The sequence below is a fragment of the Malus domestica genome, chromosome 17 (assembly GCF_042453785.1).
Source record: "Malus domestica chromosome 17, GDT2T_hap1".
NCBI classification, from domain to species: Eukaryota; Viridiplantae; Streptophyta; class Magnoliopsida; order Rosales; family Rosaceae; genus Malus; species Malus domestica.
Window position 1 is genome coordinate 33,499,535 of NC_091677.1, and position 19,852 is coordinate 33,519,386.

A 19,852-nucleotide genomic window follows, 5' to 3' on the forward strand; every position below is an offset into this window, starting at 1 on the left:
GCTCTGAACTAGGGGTGGGTTCAAAAAACCGAAAATCGAAAAAAACCGAAAACCAAACCGAACCGAAACCGAAAAAACCGAACCGAACAAAAAAACCGAACTGAATTGAAAAAACCGAACCGAACCGAATTCTTTTGGTTCGGTTCGGTTTTAGTGATCTAGAAACGGAACTAAACCGAACCGAACCGAATTAATTAAATTAATTTTTTATTTAATTATTTGTTTTGGGTATTATTTTCTAAACCCAATTTGTAAGTTAAAATGTGCTAAACCCAATGTGTTGCCAAACTTTAAACTCAAAATATTTAAAAAAGGCCTATAAAAACTCTAAACCCTAACCTATTATTTATCCCCCATATAAGGTTCCGGAACCAAACCTCCTCCAGAAGTACCTACATCCATCTCCATAGCACTACCTACTTCTGCCCTAGCTTTCTTTTCCAAATGTACTCTTATATAACATGTAACAGAATCCATAAACATTTATTTCGGGTAGATTACTTGGGTAATTTGTGATGGAAAAGAATCTAACACACACTAAATAAATCCACACACGCATTATTTTTACTAATCAAGTTGTCAACATGCAATTACAAGCAAACAACCTTGATCTTTGAACAACATCATACAATTTAACTTTTCTAAGTCATTTGTACGATTTTTGTGTTGTGAGGTTGTTAGTTTGGATTTTGGAAGACTTGATTGATGATTTTAGTTCAATTTTAAATGTTTATTTTCATTGTTTTTTATTTTAGTTAGAATGCTTATGTTATGATTGTGTTGGATATGTTAAAATTTAAAATTTCAATGTTTTTCATTTTTTGAAAAAAAAACAAAAAACAAAAAACCGAAACCGAACCGAAAAAAAAATGAACCGAACCGAACCGAAATTTCGGTTTGGTTTCGGTTTTGGCAAAAAACTGAACCGATTTAAACCAAACCCACCCCTACTCTGAACAATACGATTCACTATTGTCATACTGGATCCGATGCTCATACTTGTTGAAATATTTGGGCTAATTTATTAAAATGTTTCCCGGAACTCGACATAAATCTCACTCAGCTCTGCGCAACTGAAATTATAACATTTCCATCCCCCTCCCGACCAGCCCAATTGTCTCACTTTTTCCCTGTTATCAAAGTTCGTTAACAAATCCTTTAGTTCCGGTGAGACATTTAGGGTGCATTTGTTGCACCGGACTATCTTGGACTGGACTAGTTTCAGGGACTAAGCTGGACTGGCTTAGACTGGACTAAGCTGGACTAACTTATTGAAGCATTTGGTGCAGTGTCGGACTAAAAAATTGGATAAAATAACAAATTATATTATTATATTATTTAATATATATCTAATAATTTTTTATTATTAATTCAACTTTTTTTTCCTAAAAATTCGAACACACTTCTATCTCTCTCTAGAGAGTTCTTTTGTTACTCCCTTTCCTCCCATATTTTCCCTGCAAAAAGTTTCAAAACCAAGTTTCTTGCAAAATCGTCCCCAAAGCTACTTTCTCCTCCCTCTCTGTTCTTAATCTCTCTGCGTCCCCAACTCTCTCCCCTTCTCTATCCATTTCTCTCCGGAATTTTCTGGAGAAAAGGGGAACATTTATGGGAATTTTCTAGGAATTTTTGAAAATAATGTAGAATTTTTCTTTTCAGATTGTTGATGTTATTGTTTTGCTTTTTTTCTTTTCGGATTTTGGTGGTTGGATTTTGGGATTTAGGTTGTGAGTGGGTTTGGGTTTCAGATCTGGGCATGGGAGGGCAAATGGAGTTGCCCATAAGCATGCTTGCAAACTTGCAGCTTTCATACGAAAAGCAGACAGTTTTGAAAACGGGACTAGCAATCCCATAGTTTTTGAGGGGTTTCGCTAAGATCAGCTAATCCCATGGTTAGTCGAGGCGAGTGAAAGTTAGTGCCATTAAAGTTAGTCCCAGCGGGTACCAAACACGAGACTGGACTAACCCTTAGTCCAGTCCAACCTAGTGAGAGTTAGCGAGGCCAAACAAACGCCCCCTTAGTGGGTTGGTAAGGAGTGAAGTACAACAATTTCGTATGTGAAAAGCACAATAATAGTTTCTAACATAAAGAGATTTTCTTTGACAAGAAAAAACGTAACAGATATTTTTCTTGACAAAAAAAAAACGGTAAAGATATTTTAATTTTAAAAATTATACTTTGTTTACGTCTTCTACTATAGTTTGAGTTGTGTGATATACATACAGAAATCAGATAACCTGAGTTTGATACATATAACGTTACACACTAACTTGAGTTTTATAACTATGAGAGCCATACTTTAGGACATTAGTCTATAATTATTACACTCAGGATATATTGGTGTCACACTCATTTCTTCCGGCCTAAAGCCTCATAAAGATTGTCGATGCCATCTATGGAGTTTTAGCTTAAAAACCAAGCTTCTACAATGGTGGATTAATGAGTTTAAAAATCTGATCGTCACGATTCATCCATCAATCAGTATAACAACTAATCAGAAAACGCAACTAATCATTTGTATCTAGTTAATATTGATGGCATGCCTTTTCCAGGTTTATTTTTCATGCCATTGGCCATTAATTTCTTGGCCCCCAAAACCTTAAATGCTAGTGTGCATTTTCCAGTTGAGCTTCGTCTGTTATACATTGTTTTCTCTGCCATGGTTAATGAAATAGTGACAGTACTAGTGTTCAGTTTAAAAAATAGTCAGTATTTAGTTTACGAAATAGTGGTAGTACTAGTGTTCGGTTTGAGAAATAGTCAGTTTTCAATTTACGAAATAGTGATAGTATTAATGTTCAGTTTCAGAAATAGTGGTAATATTAGTGTTCGGTTTAAGAAATAATTAGTGTTTAGTTTACGAAATAGTGATAGTACTAGTGTTCATTTTAAGAAATAGTCAGTGTTCAGTTATAGAAATAATCAGTGTTTGGTTCAAGAAGTAGTAATAGTTTGATGGTTCAGTTTTAGAAATAGTTAGTGTTAAGTTCTAAATATAATTAGTGTTCAATTCTAGAAATAATCAATGTTCAATTATAAAAATAACCAGTGTTCATATCACATAACACAAACTTAAAAATTTGTCCAAACTAAAGATAAAATCACCATTTCAAAATTAAAATAAGCATTGTTTATAAAAGGAAAAATTACACATAGAATATACTTTTAATACTTAATTTTATATTGAGACAACACTTTTTAAACATTTCAATGAGGGATAAAAGTTAATACATATAGAAGATGACATCATTAATTGTTTTTTTCTCTAAAATTTAAGTTACAAAAATACCCTTTTATTGTAGCAACGGTCGAACTCCAGGATGATTATATCCTACTACTTTTCCTTTTCACAATATGAGGCAATTAAGAGAAATTGTAAGCAAAAGAAAAATTGTCCCAAGGAACACACGTGAGGGTGATGAATCTCTTAGGTCTCCTCCAACAGGTGGGAAGCATTGACCAATGAAGAAGAATTTGAATTGGGTTCAAAAATTGAATCCCTTGGATTAGATGTTACAAAACTTAATGTCGTATTCACGAAATCGGATACTTAATTTTATAATGAGATTACACTTTTTAAACCTTTTAAGGAGCGATAAAAGTTAATAAATGTAGAAAATGACACCATTGACTCTTTTTTCCTCTAAAATGTAAATTACAAAAATATCCTTTATAGCGATAAAATATGTATGGTTTCAGTGCATGTCCACACTGCCCATATCTCCACCCAGCATGATGAGACTATCACAAACGATGAGATAGTCATTGACCAGGTCATTAAGCTTGTTCTTCATGAGAAGACAATCTTTGGTGATGCAGGTCTTACTGGAGGGAAGATCGTTCATCTTATGATGGATGGGGAGCTCACGGTTATGACCTGGAGGTATTTATACATAATTATTGTAACCTTAGTAGTTTAGTTAGTATGAGAAAAGCATGAGATTTAATCACAAAACCAGTTGCAAATCTTAATTTTTATTAAATTATTGAATAATATCATTATTTCTCAATATCATACATAATACCATTCAACTGCATAAAATGTTATGGAAGGGGAAGACAGTTAAAGTCTAATGACACAATATGGTGGTGGTAGCAGTATTTTGGCTTGGAATAGAAATCAAATTTTTGTTATCAGCTCGGCAAGATTTAAGGATCTCTCTTTGTTTAATCTAGATTAGCGTAGCTGTTATAACTCAATAATTTTTACCAGGTCAAGTTATTTGAAATTGATTTTGAAAAAAAAAAGATCGAGGACGGGTTGAATTGATTCTGCAAAAAATGATCGAAGACGGGTTGAACTGATTCTGCAAAAATGATCGAGGAAGAGTTTAACTGATTCTGTAAAAATGATTGACGACAGGTTGAACTGATTCTACAAAAATAGTCGAAGACGGTTTGAACTGATTCTGAACAAATAATCGAGAACGAGTTGAACTGATTCTGCAAAAATGATCAAGGACAGGTTGAACTGATTTTGCAAAAATGATCAAAGAAATGTTGAACTGATTTTGTAAAAATGATCAAAAGCAGGTTGAATTGATTTTGCAGGAAAAAAAACTGATTCTACAAAAATGATCGAGGACGGGTTGAACTTATTTTGCAAAAATGGTCGATGACTTATTGAATTGATTCTGCAAAAATGGTCGAAGACATGTTGAACTGATTTTGCAAAAATGGTTAGTCGAAGACATGTTGAACTGATTTTGCAAAAATTGTCGAGGATGGATTGAACTGATTCTGCAAAAATGGTCGATGATAGATTGAATTGATTCTAGTAATAAATGATACAAATTGATTCTACATATAATTTCAAAACTGATTCTGCAGAAAAAATCAAGGATGAGTTAAGTTTATGACACATATTAATTTTGTTGGAGTTGTGAGGGTTGGGTTGTGTTTGTACCATACTTAGGGCCTCCATATTTAGACCTCGTATAAATACTCGGGAACTCAAGTGTAATTATATAATAAATGAAGGGGCAAGTATGTAATAAGTGAGGAGCCCTTAGTGTATAAAAGGGACTCCTCACCCTTACAATCTTCAAGCTTCACATCCCCACAAAGAAGCTCTCATCCTCACAAACAGAGAGCTCTCTCAAACTCTCTCTTTTTGTAAGCTCTCTCTCCCTCACAATCCTCTCACAAACAGAGAAATACAATATCAGTGTGGACGTAACCCAAACATTGAGGTGAACCACGATACATTTTGTGTTCTTTACTTTCTTGCATATTCACAGTCGGATTTATGTTGTTCCAAGACCCCTCCAGTTTTGTGCATCAACAGGTTGTATTAACAACCCTAAAGTCTTAGGGATATGGCTAGTATTTTAAAATATTGTTTCCTGTTGTAGGCCTATTTGATTAAACGATCAAGGGTTTAGAGAGAAAGGGAGTCAGCCACTATTAGAGAGAAGAGAGATTGATTTAATTGTGAGGTGTGTTTGATTCACCCCATTGTGTCTTTATTTATAGTAGTAGGAAGGGTAAAACCTTTCCCTTTAGGATTACAATATTTAATAAGTAATCTAATCCTAATAGAAATATAAGATACATTCCCAGATTCTCTAGGATTTACACAATCATATTCTCATTCTAAATATGACTGTAACATTTCCATGTTTTTGGGCTGAGCTTTAATTGTTTTTATTTTTTTTGTCTCTCATTGACATAACTAATGGAGTTTCTTGAAATATAATAAAAGTTTTTGTCTCCTCTCACCTCACCCATCCACAACAACATTTTTTCTTCTCTCTCCTCTCTCATTTCACCTCTCCTCACTCTCTCATATCACTACTCTACTCTCACTCCATAAACAATACATCATGTAATGCAAGAAATTTTTTATTGTGATCGGAACATGAGTATTATATCACGTGTTTTTATAGAAGTGATGAAAATTTTTATTTTTGAAGTTATTAACTTTTTAACACATATATCTTACCATTTGTATAGTGATACTTGGTGTACGAACCCGTATACTGATCACACTGAAAAATCTCTCATGTAATGAGCGTGTCAGCTTTTGTTTTTGTTTTATTTTTTTATTTTTTTATTATTATGTTAAATTTTTATCATTTTATTAAAGTTTAAGTCATTTTTATTAAAATTTAAGTTATCTTTATTAAATAAAATTAGTAGATAATTTTTTGTTAATAAAAAGTTTAGATAAGCTCTTTTCATTAAATTTGTCTTATTTTAATTCAATTTTACACGGTTATCAAATACTTGAATTAGCATCTTCAACCCCGTCCTACTCATGAGTACGGTTACTCGCAGGATTTTAACGGTTAACTTGCCATCTGTACATTCTAATCTTCTACAACACATTGTATTGGAATCAACATTGAAGCAGTAAAAGTCATAGATGTACTCATATAGTTGATACTAGGGATTAGAAAATTGTGTTTTAAAAAGCTTGGCAGCTCAAGACGTGAAAAAGATCCAAGTGATTTCAACTTGAAAGTATTTGAAAAATGAGCTAAACCAAAACACATCCTCGTAGATATGTGAGACCGAATTCATTTGAGAGGATATATATATATTCTCTCTCTCTCTTGATCGGATGATATTTATATATATTTTTACTTCGAATTCACTCGTCTTTTCTTAGTTAGTTCCTTATATTTTTGAGCTATTTACGTTATTTTTGTGTTTATAGGATTTGTTATGCAAAGAAAATAAAAATAGAACAAGTGAAATTTTATGTAATAAATTCGTCAAAACTGTCTGTGTAGATCAGCTTTTAAATAAAATTAAAAAAAAAATATATATATAATAATAATAACAAGTCATGATGATGTTTGAAACATCATCATGATTCATGTTTTGTAGAAGAAGAAAGGAACGGCAAAGAAGAAAAGAAAAAGAAAGAAAAGAAAAAGAAAGGAAAAGGAAAAGAAGGAAAAGGAAAAGAAGAAAAAAATAAATATAAACAAGCAGAAAAAGGGAGAGACGGAAAGCAGAAGGAAGTCAGGGAGCTGCCTTTGCAGCTGGCGGGTCAGAAAACAGCGTGCAGAAAGTGAGGGCAGAGAGGCACTGGCAGACTGGAGGAATAAGAAACACGAAAAGCAAAGTGAGGGGAGGAGGATATAGAAGTGAGAAGGAGGTGATTGTGGAAGGGGAATTTTGGTGGAAGGCAGAGGGCTGCCCTTTGGGCAGCGTGAAGCTGCGGAGAGAAGGGAAGGGGGAAGCTGCCCTTTGGCAGCGAGGTCAGACAGCACAGGAAAACAGAAAGAAGGAGGGCAGCTCGCAGACGTAGAGAGGACAGGAGGTCAGCATGAAAATGCAGTTCAGAGTTCATGCAGTTCAGAGTCCAAGCAGCAGATCCTTTCTTTCGGTTTAATCTTTCCAAACTCCTATTTTTTATTTCTATTTTTAATAATGTGTAATTAAATTTATTTTGGCTAGAGGTTAATTCAAAGTCATGGATATATTTGTAATATGAATTGATTACCTTCGGTTGTGATTTCATAAGTTGTGATTTCAATTTACTTATCCGTTCGTATAAAAACTGATTTGTGTATGTTGGTTGAGAGTGCACGCTTAATTTACATGCATGAATTTGATGCTAGAATATAAGTGAATTTCACCTAATCGTTATGAACTTATTTTCACAAGTAGTAAAGGTTGCTAGTCACAATCACGTTAAGTAAATTCTTGGCAAGAGTATCATGCTTTTCATAGTTACGAATGCCTCGTCAATGCTTATAGTTTTCACAAAGTTTAATGATCTTTGATTGTATCTCTATTGTGCTTTTCACGTAGGGGACTTTTGAAGAATGTTTTGAATTGTTGTATGCGTTTTCCCGTCCAATTCAATAACTTAAGGAAAACTTGAAGATTAAAAAAGTGCTGTTCACGGTTAATCTGGAGTATTGAAATTCACAATTTATTGAAAGAACAACTGGAAATCATTTTGTATGCAAGTATAACATGTGTGGAGAAGAACCCTCTAGCTAGTCCGTCATTTATCTTTTCATTTTAATTTCATGTTTTTGTCAATTCTGTAATTTAATTAAGTTTAATTTACTTTTCATCAAAACCAAACACCCATCCATTATTAAATTATATTATTTATTTAGTTTTCTTTATTGTTAGTCTTTTAATTTAATTTCCATCCATTTCAGTTCCTAGTGTTTAATTTAATTGTTTTCATTATTTTGAGTCATTTTAAGTGTGTTTCGAGTTATTAGAGTTTTTAGCCTAGTTTTGTATCCTTGAGTCTTGTTTAATATTTTTAAATTAATTTAGGACAGATTAGCAATCCCTCCTAATCCCCGGCCTAGAACGATACCCTACTTACATCTATACTACAATTGTCAAAAAGAGGGTTTAATTTTGTGTGTTAACTTATTTTACGCATCAAATTTTGGCGCCGTTGCCGGGGATTAGTAACTTTGCTAATCCTTTTATTTTTGTTTTTGTTATGTTTATATTGGTGTTTGTGTATTTTACTTTTGATATTTGATTTATTTTTCTTTCTTTGATTTTAGGTTCAAATGGAGCCGAGGGAAATTTAAAGGAAAGATGCGTCCGGCTAAAGACGTTAAATCAAGCGCTTCTTGGGAGGCAACCCAAGCATTCAACGAATGGAGACTTTGGAATCGCTAACCCAATCAGATTTGCATTTTTACACCCTTATCTTTACTGCTTTCATTTTGTTTTGTTTAGTTAGTTGTGTTATTTGTTTGATTTCTGTGAGTTTGTGTTATTTAGTTTAAGTATGGGGGAAGGTTAACCAAAGTCTTTCTACTTTAATTTACATAAAAAAAAAAATTAAAAAAAAAATTAAAAAAAAAATGATATAATAAAAAAATAAAAAAAATAAAAAAAGACAAAATTTAAAATTAATGATAAAATAAAAAATAAAAAAAAAATTACATAAAAAAAATAAAAATTAAAAAAAAATTAAAAAAAAATTAAAAAAAAAAAAAAGTACAAATATTTTACAATGATGTAAACTAATAGTATTCATTGGTCGGGTGGTGCTTCAGTAGTAGGCGGGGCCACGGAAGGAGGAGGCGGCAGAGGTTGATCAGTTGGAGCTTCACTACGCGGTGCCGCTCCAGAAGACGAAGGCAGATGTTGTTGGAACAAACCCACAAACCTCCGATGATCAAGTAAAATTTGACCATCGGTGTCCTGCATCTGGTCAATCTTCCTCTTCATGCTGGTAGCATAGTTGTGTGCGAGCTTGTGCAATTCCTTATTCTCATGCTTGAGCCCTTTAATCTCTTGCTTGAGACTCTGTATTTCAGCCACCAAGGATTGGTCATACGTACTAAGCTCCTGATCACTACTTGGGGCCATGCAATATTGCACGCAACCATGTTGGTCTACTTGAAGCCTGTTGCGACCCAACCATATGGCGCCATTCAGTTGGTTACCGTATACGAACCCAACATATCTCATTTGCACGTTTTTGGTTGTACGGTCTATGTGCCAATTTCACCGCCTTTACATACAAAAATGGGGCCTAAGCGAAGGATGTGAATCTATGTTAGATATGATTCTCCTTCGATCATTCGTTACTTAGATTTTTTGACAGACGATCTGTTTCGTGGATTGTCACTTCTATGAGACAGACTTCCCGTTGTTAGGGGGAGATAAGAACGTCAATGTTCCTGAAGAACGACCTGAATTATTGTGGACGACTCCTACTTTGTCTCATTTAGATCCCCGCACCGCTTAGTCTGAAACTGAAGTGCAGTGTATATTAAATCTTCAAAACATAGCTCAAAGCATGCCAGATGCTTTCACCAATCTAGCGTCAGTGACAAGATCACATATTCCAACTACAAATGTGCCTGCAAAGATGGATGTACCAAATGTACGACAAACTTCCCTCCTGGAGGCCCGCGATGCCACTTTGGCCAATCCATGTACATTAGCGGTTAGTTAATCATCTGCCCTTACACATGGTTTCAACGTGACGGGTTCGGGCATATAGGCGTTGGGCCATGTTGGATACGGAACCCGCACACTGCACACTGAGAGCCAGAGACTCCTTGACCGCCAATTCATCAGACCGCCTTGCGAGCAGTCTGTTATCTCTGGGAGTGACAAGGTTTCGGGCCACCACCGCAGCTGTCATATCATTTTTTATCACCGAATCCCCCACGGTAAGGGGACCGGTAGGGGATATGAAGGATGGCCGCCATATGTTGTCTGGTGAAGGCGGAGCTGCCTCTTCACCAATGTTCAAGTCAAAACGACGATCAGAAGGGCCAGACATTTTTCAGAGGTGGTAAAGAAAGAAGAGAGTCGGAATGATCAAGATTAAACAAGTGCAAGAAGGGAGTGTTTACAGGAGGGTACTCAAGTGTGTTGAGGAACAAAATTAACGCCTCTATAAAAAGAAGAAATCAAAGAGGCGCTCCTCAGAGAAGCGTCCTCTCGCAAATCGAAGAGTCGGGGCTCCTTTCTCAAAAGCCGGATTCTTTTCTCAAAAGAGGAGTTTCCGTTCTCAAAAGCCGGATTCTTTTCTCAAAAGAGGCGTTCATTTCTTAAAAGTTGGGCTTGCTCAGAAACCACGAGCCGAACCCCGGATTTCGCAAGATCAATTCGTCCAGACGTGTTGTCACCCGTCACACGCAAACTCAGCTCTGCGAAAATCACGGGCAGTCTGTCGAAGTGCCGATTCCAACCATCTGTCTCTCTCAGCCTAGTCAGCATTTGTCACATGCAACTGGCAGCTTTGCGGAAATTACGGGCAGCTTTGTCAGAAAGCGCGTAATTTGTACTATTCATCCATCCACCGGCTGCCGACACTAAGTGAGAGAACAGTTCCGGTTGTGAAGACAAGTCCTATAAGTTTCTACCTTCGCCTTCCACAGCAAAAGCACACTCTCTCAGCACACCCTCTCAACACCTCTTCATCTCCGAAAATGCATTCCCAAAGAATCCTCTCGAGTCACTCTGTGTTCCTCATTCCTTGGGATACTCCTGCGAACAACCCATTCAAAGCAAAAGTATTTCATATCATAAAGGTTGAAAGCAAGAGTATCTCATATCATGCTTTCTCCATGTCCTTCTCCTTGTCTTTGTTTTCCGACAAGGAGAAAGAGAGCAATCAGCCAGCATTTGGTATCAATCTTCCAATCTGGAGCCAACTGCCTGGAACCCCTTCCTGATTGCTTACCTAGCCTTGCTCTCGAGTACTCATCTTCATCATTTTATGCTTTCTCTTCGTCTACCACATCTGCCTGGGGGACAGTAAGGGAAGTGAAAATGATACCTCGAAGCATGTGGAGACAATTCAGCTAGGGACAAGGAGAAAGAAAGCAAGAGGTGGGCACTTGGAAAGATTGAAGAAAGAAATAAGGACCAACACCTTTCCCTCGTGCCTGCCCGTTGTGCAGAAGAAACAAGCAGAGAAGAATGCAGCTTGCACAATCATCCCAGCGGAAGGAGTCCGAACTGAGGAACTAGAGAAGCTGCCACATCTGCTTGGAGAACAAATAAGGAACTGCAACTTAACCAAAGAGCAAAGCCTTGCAGTACAATAGCATAAAATCATCACTTGCAAGTGAAAAGCTAAGTGTCACCCTGTTCAAGAGGAAAGCTGTGGAAAGTCAACAAGCACGACCAATGATTACTTATTAGTTTTATTCATTATCTTTTATCGTAATTTTCAATTTTTCGTTTGCAATTTTTTTTAATTAATTTTCTTGCGTTACTTAACTGAATTATTTCTTTTCTTTGCAGGAACTTTTAGTTATTTCCACCCTTGAAGTTGATTGCAGAATTTTAGCTTGGGGGTCATCGCTTGATTTTACTGCAAATTAGGGAAGTTTTCAGTCCAATTGTTTTATTTTGTTTCTTATTATTTATTTATTTTATTTTTATTTGCATTATAGTGTTTTCTGACATTGGGGACAATGTCAAGTTTAAGTGTGGGGGTAGAAATCTCCAGAATTTCATTTGTTTCTGTGTTGTGTTTCTGTGTTGTTGTTTTTTGTCTGTGTTGTTGCTTTTTGTTTTCTTATAAAAAAAAAAAAAAAAAAAAATCGGAAAATTTAAAAATCCAAAAATATTGTCGTTTTCTTTATTGTTTTAAATTAGATTTTTGTTAGTTTCCCGACCCAATGATATAATTAGATCAAATTTGAATCAGGATTATCAAGAACTTAGTTAACATGTGTTTTGTGAAATTCCTAATTCTCTTGTTAGTTTTGTACATGTTTGACCATCTTTGAAAAACCAAATGCACATAGCCTTGTTAATGTGAAACTAAAGTATGACTTAAAGCTTCATATGTGAATTTAGTGACCATATACATCCTATGTGAGTTTTTGAGCCTATTGAAAGTGTGTGCATTTTTCATACACTCCTATTCTTTCATGTGTGATGAACTTATGTGAGATACATCTCTAGAACTTGCGTAACGATCTTTCGAAATGTTTGTCATTGATTGCTGAACTTGGAAATGATAGAGGCATTAGGTTTACCACTATGGCCCAAATAACCATGTTTCCCAAAGAAAAATGATATCATTAGATTGCCAATTTGAGCCATGTATGTTGAGCCTTTTATTTCTTATCACCAGATATGTCTACCCTTATACCTGAAACATTTTTCCTTACCCTTTCCAAGCAAGCTAGTGAGCAATGTGAGATTGTTTTATGAGAAACGTTTGTGAAGTACTTTGAAGGTGTTTGGCAAAAGAATAAGTGTGGAGGTATTTCGTGTTTGTATTTAAAAAAAAAAAAAAAAAAAAAAAAAAAAAAAAGAGAAAAGAAAAGAAAAAGAAAGATTGTATACGAAGAAAAAAAAAAGAAGAAAAAAAAAAAGAAAAAAAAAAGTTTTTTTTAAAAGTTTCAGTTTAAGGGTATGGTTGGAGGTGCTAGAAGAATCGCTGAAAAAATTGAGTTCTTATAAATCTAAACAAAAGAATTGCTTGCAATATAGCTTGGAACTTGTGTTTTCCTATTCTTTCATTTCAATAACCCTATCCCTAAGCCTCATTACATCCAATAAAAGTCATCTTGATTTAAGTTTTGCAATTATGACTGTGGAGAAGTGATCTTTATGCAAGCTTATGGTAGAAATTTCACATTTGTTTCTTTGAGCGAAACACATTAAAACTAAACACATGTGTGATTGAGTGCATATCCCGTGAGAAGGTCACTAGTTTGCATATGATGATTTTAAAAATAAAAACTTGAAATTGCATTAGCATGGCTATCTCACACACTACACTTCAAGGATGATTTGAAGACTACTGCTAATATTTGAATAAGGAAGATGAACTTGGATTAGTTCCTTGATGCTAGCTATGGTTCTTGATGATTTGTTTTCTTAAATGAAATTCTATGAGGGTCAGATAGGGAGAAACTAATGTTTTTCTTGTTACTTCTTGTTCTTGTTTTCTTTGTTTTGCTCGAGGACTAGCAAAAGTTAAGTGTGGGGGTATTTGATCGGATGATATTTATATATATTTTTACTTCGAATTCACTCGTCTTTTCTTAGTTAGTTCCTTATATTTTTGAGCTATTTACGTTATTTTTGTGTTTATAGGATTTGTTATGCAAAGAAAATAAAAATAGAACAAGTGAAATTTTATGTAATAAATTCGTCAAAACTGTCTGTGTAGATCAGCTTTTAAATAAAATTAAAAAAAATATATATATATAATAATAATAACAAGTCATGATGATGTTTGAAACATCATCATGATTCATGTTTTGTAGAAGAAGAAAGGAACGGCAAAGAAGAAAAGAAAAAGAAAGAAAAGAAAAAGAAAGGAAAAGGAAAAGAAGGAAAAGGAAAAGAAGAAAAAAATAAATATAAACAAGCAGAAAAAGGGAGAGACGGAAAGCAGAAGGAAGTCAGGGAGCTGCCTTTGCAGCTGGCGGGTCAGAAAACAGCGTGCAGAAAGTGAGGGCAGAGAGGCACTGGCAGACTGGAGGAATAAGAAACACGAAAAGCAAAGTGAGGGGAGGAGGATATAGAAGTGAGAAGGAGGTGATTGTGGAAGGGGAATTTTGGTGGAAGGCAGAGGGCTGCCCTTTGGGCAGCGTGAAGCTGCGGAGAGAAGGGAAGGGGGAAGCTGCCCTTTGGCAGCGAGGTCAGACAGCACAGGAAAACAGAAAGAAGGAGGGCAGCTCGCAGACGTAGAGAGGACAGGAGGTCAGCATGAAAATGCAGTTCAGAGTTCATGCAGTTCAGAGTCCAAGCAGCAGATCCTTTCTTTCGGTTTAATCTTTCCAAACTCCTATTTTTTATTTCTATTTTTAATAATGTGTAATTAAATTTATTTTGGCTAGAGGTTAATTCAAAGTCATGGATATATTTGTAATATGAATTGATTACCTTCGGTTGTGATTTCATAAGTTGTGATTTCAATTTACTTATCCGTTCGTATAAAAACTGATTTGTGTATGTTGGTTGAGAGTGCACGCTTAATTTACATGCATGAATTTGATGCTAGAATATAAGTGAATTTCACCTAATCGTTATGAACTTATTTTCACAAGTAGTAAAGGTTGCTAGTCACAATCACGTTAAGTAAATTCTTGGCAAGAGTATCATGCTTTTCATAGTTACGAATGCCTCGTCAATGCTTATAGTTTTCACAAAGTTTAATGATCTTTGATTGTATCTCTATTGTGCTTTTCACGTAGGGGACTTTTGAAGAATGTTTTGAATTGTTGTATGCGTTTTCCCGTCCAATTCAATAACTTAAGGAAAACTTGAAGATTAAAAAAGTGCTGTTCACGGTTAATCTGGAGTATTGAAATTCACAATTTATTGAAAGAACAACTGGAAATCATTTTGTATGCAAGTATAACATGTGTGGAGAAGAACCCTCTAGCTAGTCCGTCATTTATCTTTTCATTTTAATTTCATGTTTTTGTCAATTCTGTAATTTAATTAAGTTTAATTTACTTTTCATCAAAACCAAACACCCATCCATTATTAAATTATATTATTTATTTAGTTTTCTTTATTGTTAGTCTTTTAATTTAATTTCCATCCATTTCAGTTCCTAGTGTTTAATTTAATTGTTTTCATTATTTTGAGTCATTTTAAGTGTGTTTCGAGTTATTAGAGTTTTTAGCCTAGTTTTGTATCCTTGAGTCTTGTTTAATATTTTTAAATTAATTTAGGACAGATTAGCAATCCCTCCTAATCCCCGGCCTAGAACGATACCCTACTTACATCTATACTACAATTGTCAAAAAGATGGTTTAATTTTGTGTGTTAACTTATTTTACGCATCATCTCTGTACGAGATAAATTATCACCATGTGACAACCATCGGTTGCCTAGTAGTTCGGAACAAATTTTAGGCCTATATTTCATCCAATACGTCGTGAGCTTGATTCCTGACACTTGTGAATCACATAAAAGTGGCTAGAAAAGGTTGAAATGCATCTTTGAGTTTTTTCAGCCTCTGAAAGAATGAATTGCAGTAAAAAAAATCACAAATTGATCATTTTTTATTAAATAAAAAAAGATATCATGCGACAAACATTTATTAAATTGACAATGTACATTATAAATACGTGACAAACACCCGTTATACGAATGACACCAATACAAAAACTATTTCACAGTTGCAGAAAAAAGTTTCTATCCTCCTGGCGTTTGTTGATCTTTAGAACGTGGATATAACTAAAACGAAACCCAGTGTATTCCGCATTGTACACATCCGTTCGAAACTGTCGTTCGTTGAAATTTAGCTTGACGTACACTCGCACGTAATCCCCAGAAGAGACGTGTATGCATGGGCGCCAGACACACATTGGCAGAAAGTAAATTTCATCGTGTGGTGGGTGAATAGCCATACCCATAACAGGGCGTTGGTTTTGTCTTACTCACCGGCTAAGAGACACGAGCTAACCCCCATCAACCACCATAAACTGATATACCTAATTTTTATCCCAAAGTCTTCCTTTGTTGTCCCCCGTCAACCCCCCCCCCCCCCCCCCACCCCCCTCCCGCGCGCCGCCCCGGCCCCGGCCCCCACCCTCTCTCCCCATAACACAGTTTCTACCTCGTTCGTGCGTTTTGATATTTTGCTATGAGATTAATATCTAGTTGTAATCAACTGTTATGGCATAAATTGTCGTGCATGTTGTCCCGTTCTAAAAGAATATTTGGTTTGAGCCATGGTTTGAGTGTTTTTAGCTATAAACGTCATAATTGGAACAAGTCATTATCTTTGTTATTATCTAAATATCATCTCTAAAAAAAATTCATTTAATTAGGTGACTGCTCAACCATTGTATTTCTAAGAGGGAGCATAATTTATATAGTATGCAAAATTTTGTATAATCATGCAAAAGAATGCATCAATAATCTTCACATATATAGTTTATGCAATTTTTGAAAGGGGATTGCTGGAAGGAAAGTGCATGAATTAGCCTTTTTTTAGTGCCATTGCATGAAGCATGGAAAGTAAAGAAAAATGCCAACTACGAAGGAACAAAATATACAGAGTGATGGGGGATGGCCTCTACTGCGTCTTGGTAGTGTCCTCCCTAAAGTCTTGGAAACACTCTGTCATTTGTAGAAACACACACATACATGAAACACTTAAATTTTGATAGATCTTACATATAATAATAAAGTTCACGTCTATTGTAAATTGTATATGCAATATGATAATTTGTGTTTAAATAACATTTTAACTAGCAATTTTTCTAATGTTATTTATTCATATCATTGCTATAACCACCACGGGGTGCCTTGTGGTTGGGAATGAAAACGTCTTTGGTTAGATTCCTAGAGCGTGTGAAACACACAATGGTGCTCAGAGGGAGACTGAAATGCCTATGTGAGTCTTCTCCACCCCCGGAAGTGTTGACTGCGGTGGCGAAACGACAAGTTGGTCCCTTTTTAAAAAAAAAAAAAAATCATATCATTGCTATATAGTTTAATGACGAAATGAATTATTAATTGTGTATTTACTCTTGAATTAATCTCTCTTTTACATTTATACTTTCAACCTGGCTAGGTAGCTTATATATAGCACACATGTTCATGTACAAGCCATTGAAAGTCAAACTCACGTGGCAAGTAGCAACCCCCGCGATGGCGAACCCAAAGGCATCGAGTCATGCTAAATGCATGTATATATATAGAGTGCTTGAGTCCTCACTGAAATGCCAAAAACCGAAACATAGATTTGTGCAATTCTCATATATATACTTAATTTGCACGCTTTCGAGTGTGTCAATATATATTCTTGGCTAGCACTTTGTTGTACAAGAAGATGGTTGTCAAAGTATATGGTCCAGTAATGGCAGCCTGCCCCCAAAGGGTGATGGTTTGCCTTTTGGAGAAAGGAGTGAACTTTGAAATTGTAGATGTTGATCTTGAGGCAGGAGAGCACAAGCGACCCGAGTTTCTCACCCGTCAGGTAGTTCTTCGATTCACAGTTTGAAAACATACAGTGCGCATGTAACATACATAATAGTTAAATGTAATTCTAAATCAAGCGTCAACAAAATTCTGTAAACTTACGGGCTAAGACAAAGCCCTTAAAGGAGGTAGAGTGATGCTGGAATATGGCTGTTAATATTGAACCTGTAATATATATATATATATATATATGTATATATATATATATGTATATATATATATATGTATATATATATTCATGTATATTGATAGATGTTTAATTGTTTTGCAGCCGTTTGGGCAAGTTCCAGTTGTAGAAGATGGTGACTTCAGGCTCTTTGGTGAGAACCATATATACACATACATATACATACATACATACATACATACATACATATATATATATAATGTATTTTATGGCCTATTCACAAAAATTCGTGTTTATAATTGGAACCTTCCATATTATAAATCACTTTGTAAAAATTATCCCTCCAAAAAAATAAATTAAAAGTAAGATTGTTTAGTCAACTAATTGTAGTAAATAGATAAACAGTTCCATCTATATATCTTTTATACAGTAAATTATCTTTGTTTTAATTGACTTTTTGTATAAATAGATTACATAATTATTTATAATATGAACGGTTCTGATCATTAGCACAAAATTCTAAAAAAAAAAACCTACAACATATTTCAAGGAGAATTTCCTCCTCAATCCTTGAGGAGCCAAGTCTTTCTCATATATAAATATACACACACGCATGTTCCTACGTACATGTTCTTTTATGGTCTGAGATTTTGTATCTTTTCTCCTCCCAGAATCTAGGGCGATCATAAGGTACTACGCAGCCAAGTATGCAGGCCGTGGTCCCAACCTATTGGGAACAACTCTGGAGGAGAAAGCAGTTGTTGACCAGTGGCTGGAAGTGGAAGGCCACAACTTCAACGACCTGGTTTACACTCTGGTGCTCCAGCTTCTTGTCCTGCCACGGATGGGTCAACGTGGCGACGCTGCATTAATCAATGCATGTGAGGAGAAACTGGAGAAGGTGTTTGATGTTTATGAGGAAAGATTGTCAAAAAGCAAATATCTTGCTGGAGAAACTTTCACTCTGGCTGATCTGAGCCATCTTCCTGGGATTAGGTATCTGATTGATGAAGCTAAACTGGGGCATTTGGTGACTGGGAGGAAGAAAGTGAATGCATGGTGGGAGGACATATCCAACAGGCCTTCTTGGAAGAAACTAATGCAGCTTGCTAGTGACTACTAGATAGTCATACCTACTTTGTGCTTCATATATGATATATTTCCGCACATCTTTTTTCTCTCATACATGCACACTTCGGGTCATTTTTAGGCTTAATAAGTCTGATGATGAGAATCAAAGGACAAATATAAACATGGATGAGAAAATTGCAAGAAAAAATACAATAATAATATTATTTGTATCGTATTTATTATAGCGATGACTATTGCTTCTATTTAAGAGAGAGAGAGAACAGTTTAAGAAAAAAAGTTGGATTGATTTACATTTCCCCCTATATATGCAATATGTATGTGTGCTGTGTGACAAATTAGTTGTGTCAATAAAAAGAATAAATGGTTTTCTTCATTTACCCCTAAGGAATGCTTTGCTTTTGTCAAAAAGATATATAAACCGCAATTTGGAAACATGTACATATAAACTGTAGTTTGGGAATACCATCATTGAAAAAAAACTCGTAAACCATGCATGCAAAAGATGATGCATGGAACGATATCCTAATATCGTAAATTTATCGGCACTCATATTTGTTTCTCTGTAAATATATATGATGAAATGTGATTACGAGAACTTGTCGTGCCAAATGCCAAATGCCTTAAGAAACTAACTAAATACGTCGTGGGACCAAAGCTTTGACGAAAATGATTTTCAATGTATATATTACAGTTAGAAAATTAAAATGTCCCAATATATAGAAGTCTTGGAGAGCTGAATAATTCCTCAACTACTGTTAAAAAAGCAAGCGATATAGGAGAGCCACCTGCACGTTCTCCGGTTGCTTCCACACATTTTAGTGTGTTGAAGAATGGTGGATGGTGGATACAAATAAAAAACTGTATCAAGTGCATATAACCCCACACACACACACACACACTTTAGCTTACACTCACATACCCTACGTAGCTTAGCTAGCTTGTGCATTGTCTGGACTCTGGAGATGGATTAAAATCTTGAGTAATTTTATATGATTAACCTATTTCAAGTAACTATATAGTGCATTGGTGCTTTTAATCATATATCAGCTAGCAGAGGTGGTTTTGGGGAGCTAAAGATGCAATCACGCCCCAAATTTGAAGGGGCCTAAAAAAAAGAAATTTTATCAAAAATTTATATGTGATAATGCTATATATTAAAAAAAAATTGTTTTTGCTAACGCTTTTAAATCTCATTGTGCACTTCTTATAAGTGCCAATTTTTTTCTTTCAAAATATAAATATTTAGAGTGCACAATGAG

The 19,852-nt window shown here is 35.1% G+C and overlaps 1 protein-coding gene across 1 annotated transcript; it reads left to right on the top strand.

The window, feature by feature from the left end:
- The first annotated feature begins 17,117 nt into the window (after window positions 1–17,117).
- On the top strand, window positions 17,118–18,970 carry LOC103432314 (glutathione S-transferase F12-like). The gene is given in 3 exon segments (NM_001328922.1): window positions 17,118–17,372; window positions 17,646–17,694; window positions 18,173–18,970. Coding segments are annotated over 3 exon segments (648 nt in total). The 5' UTR covers window positions 17,118–17,225; the 3' UTR covers window positions 18,625–18,970.
- Window positions 18,971–19,852: the final 882 nt, after the last annotated feature.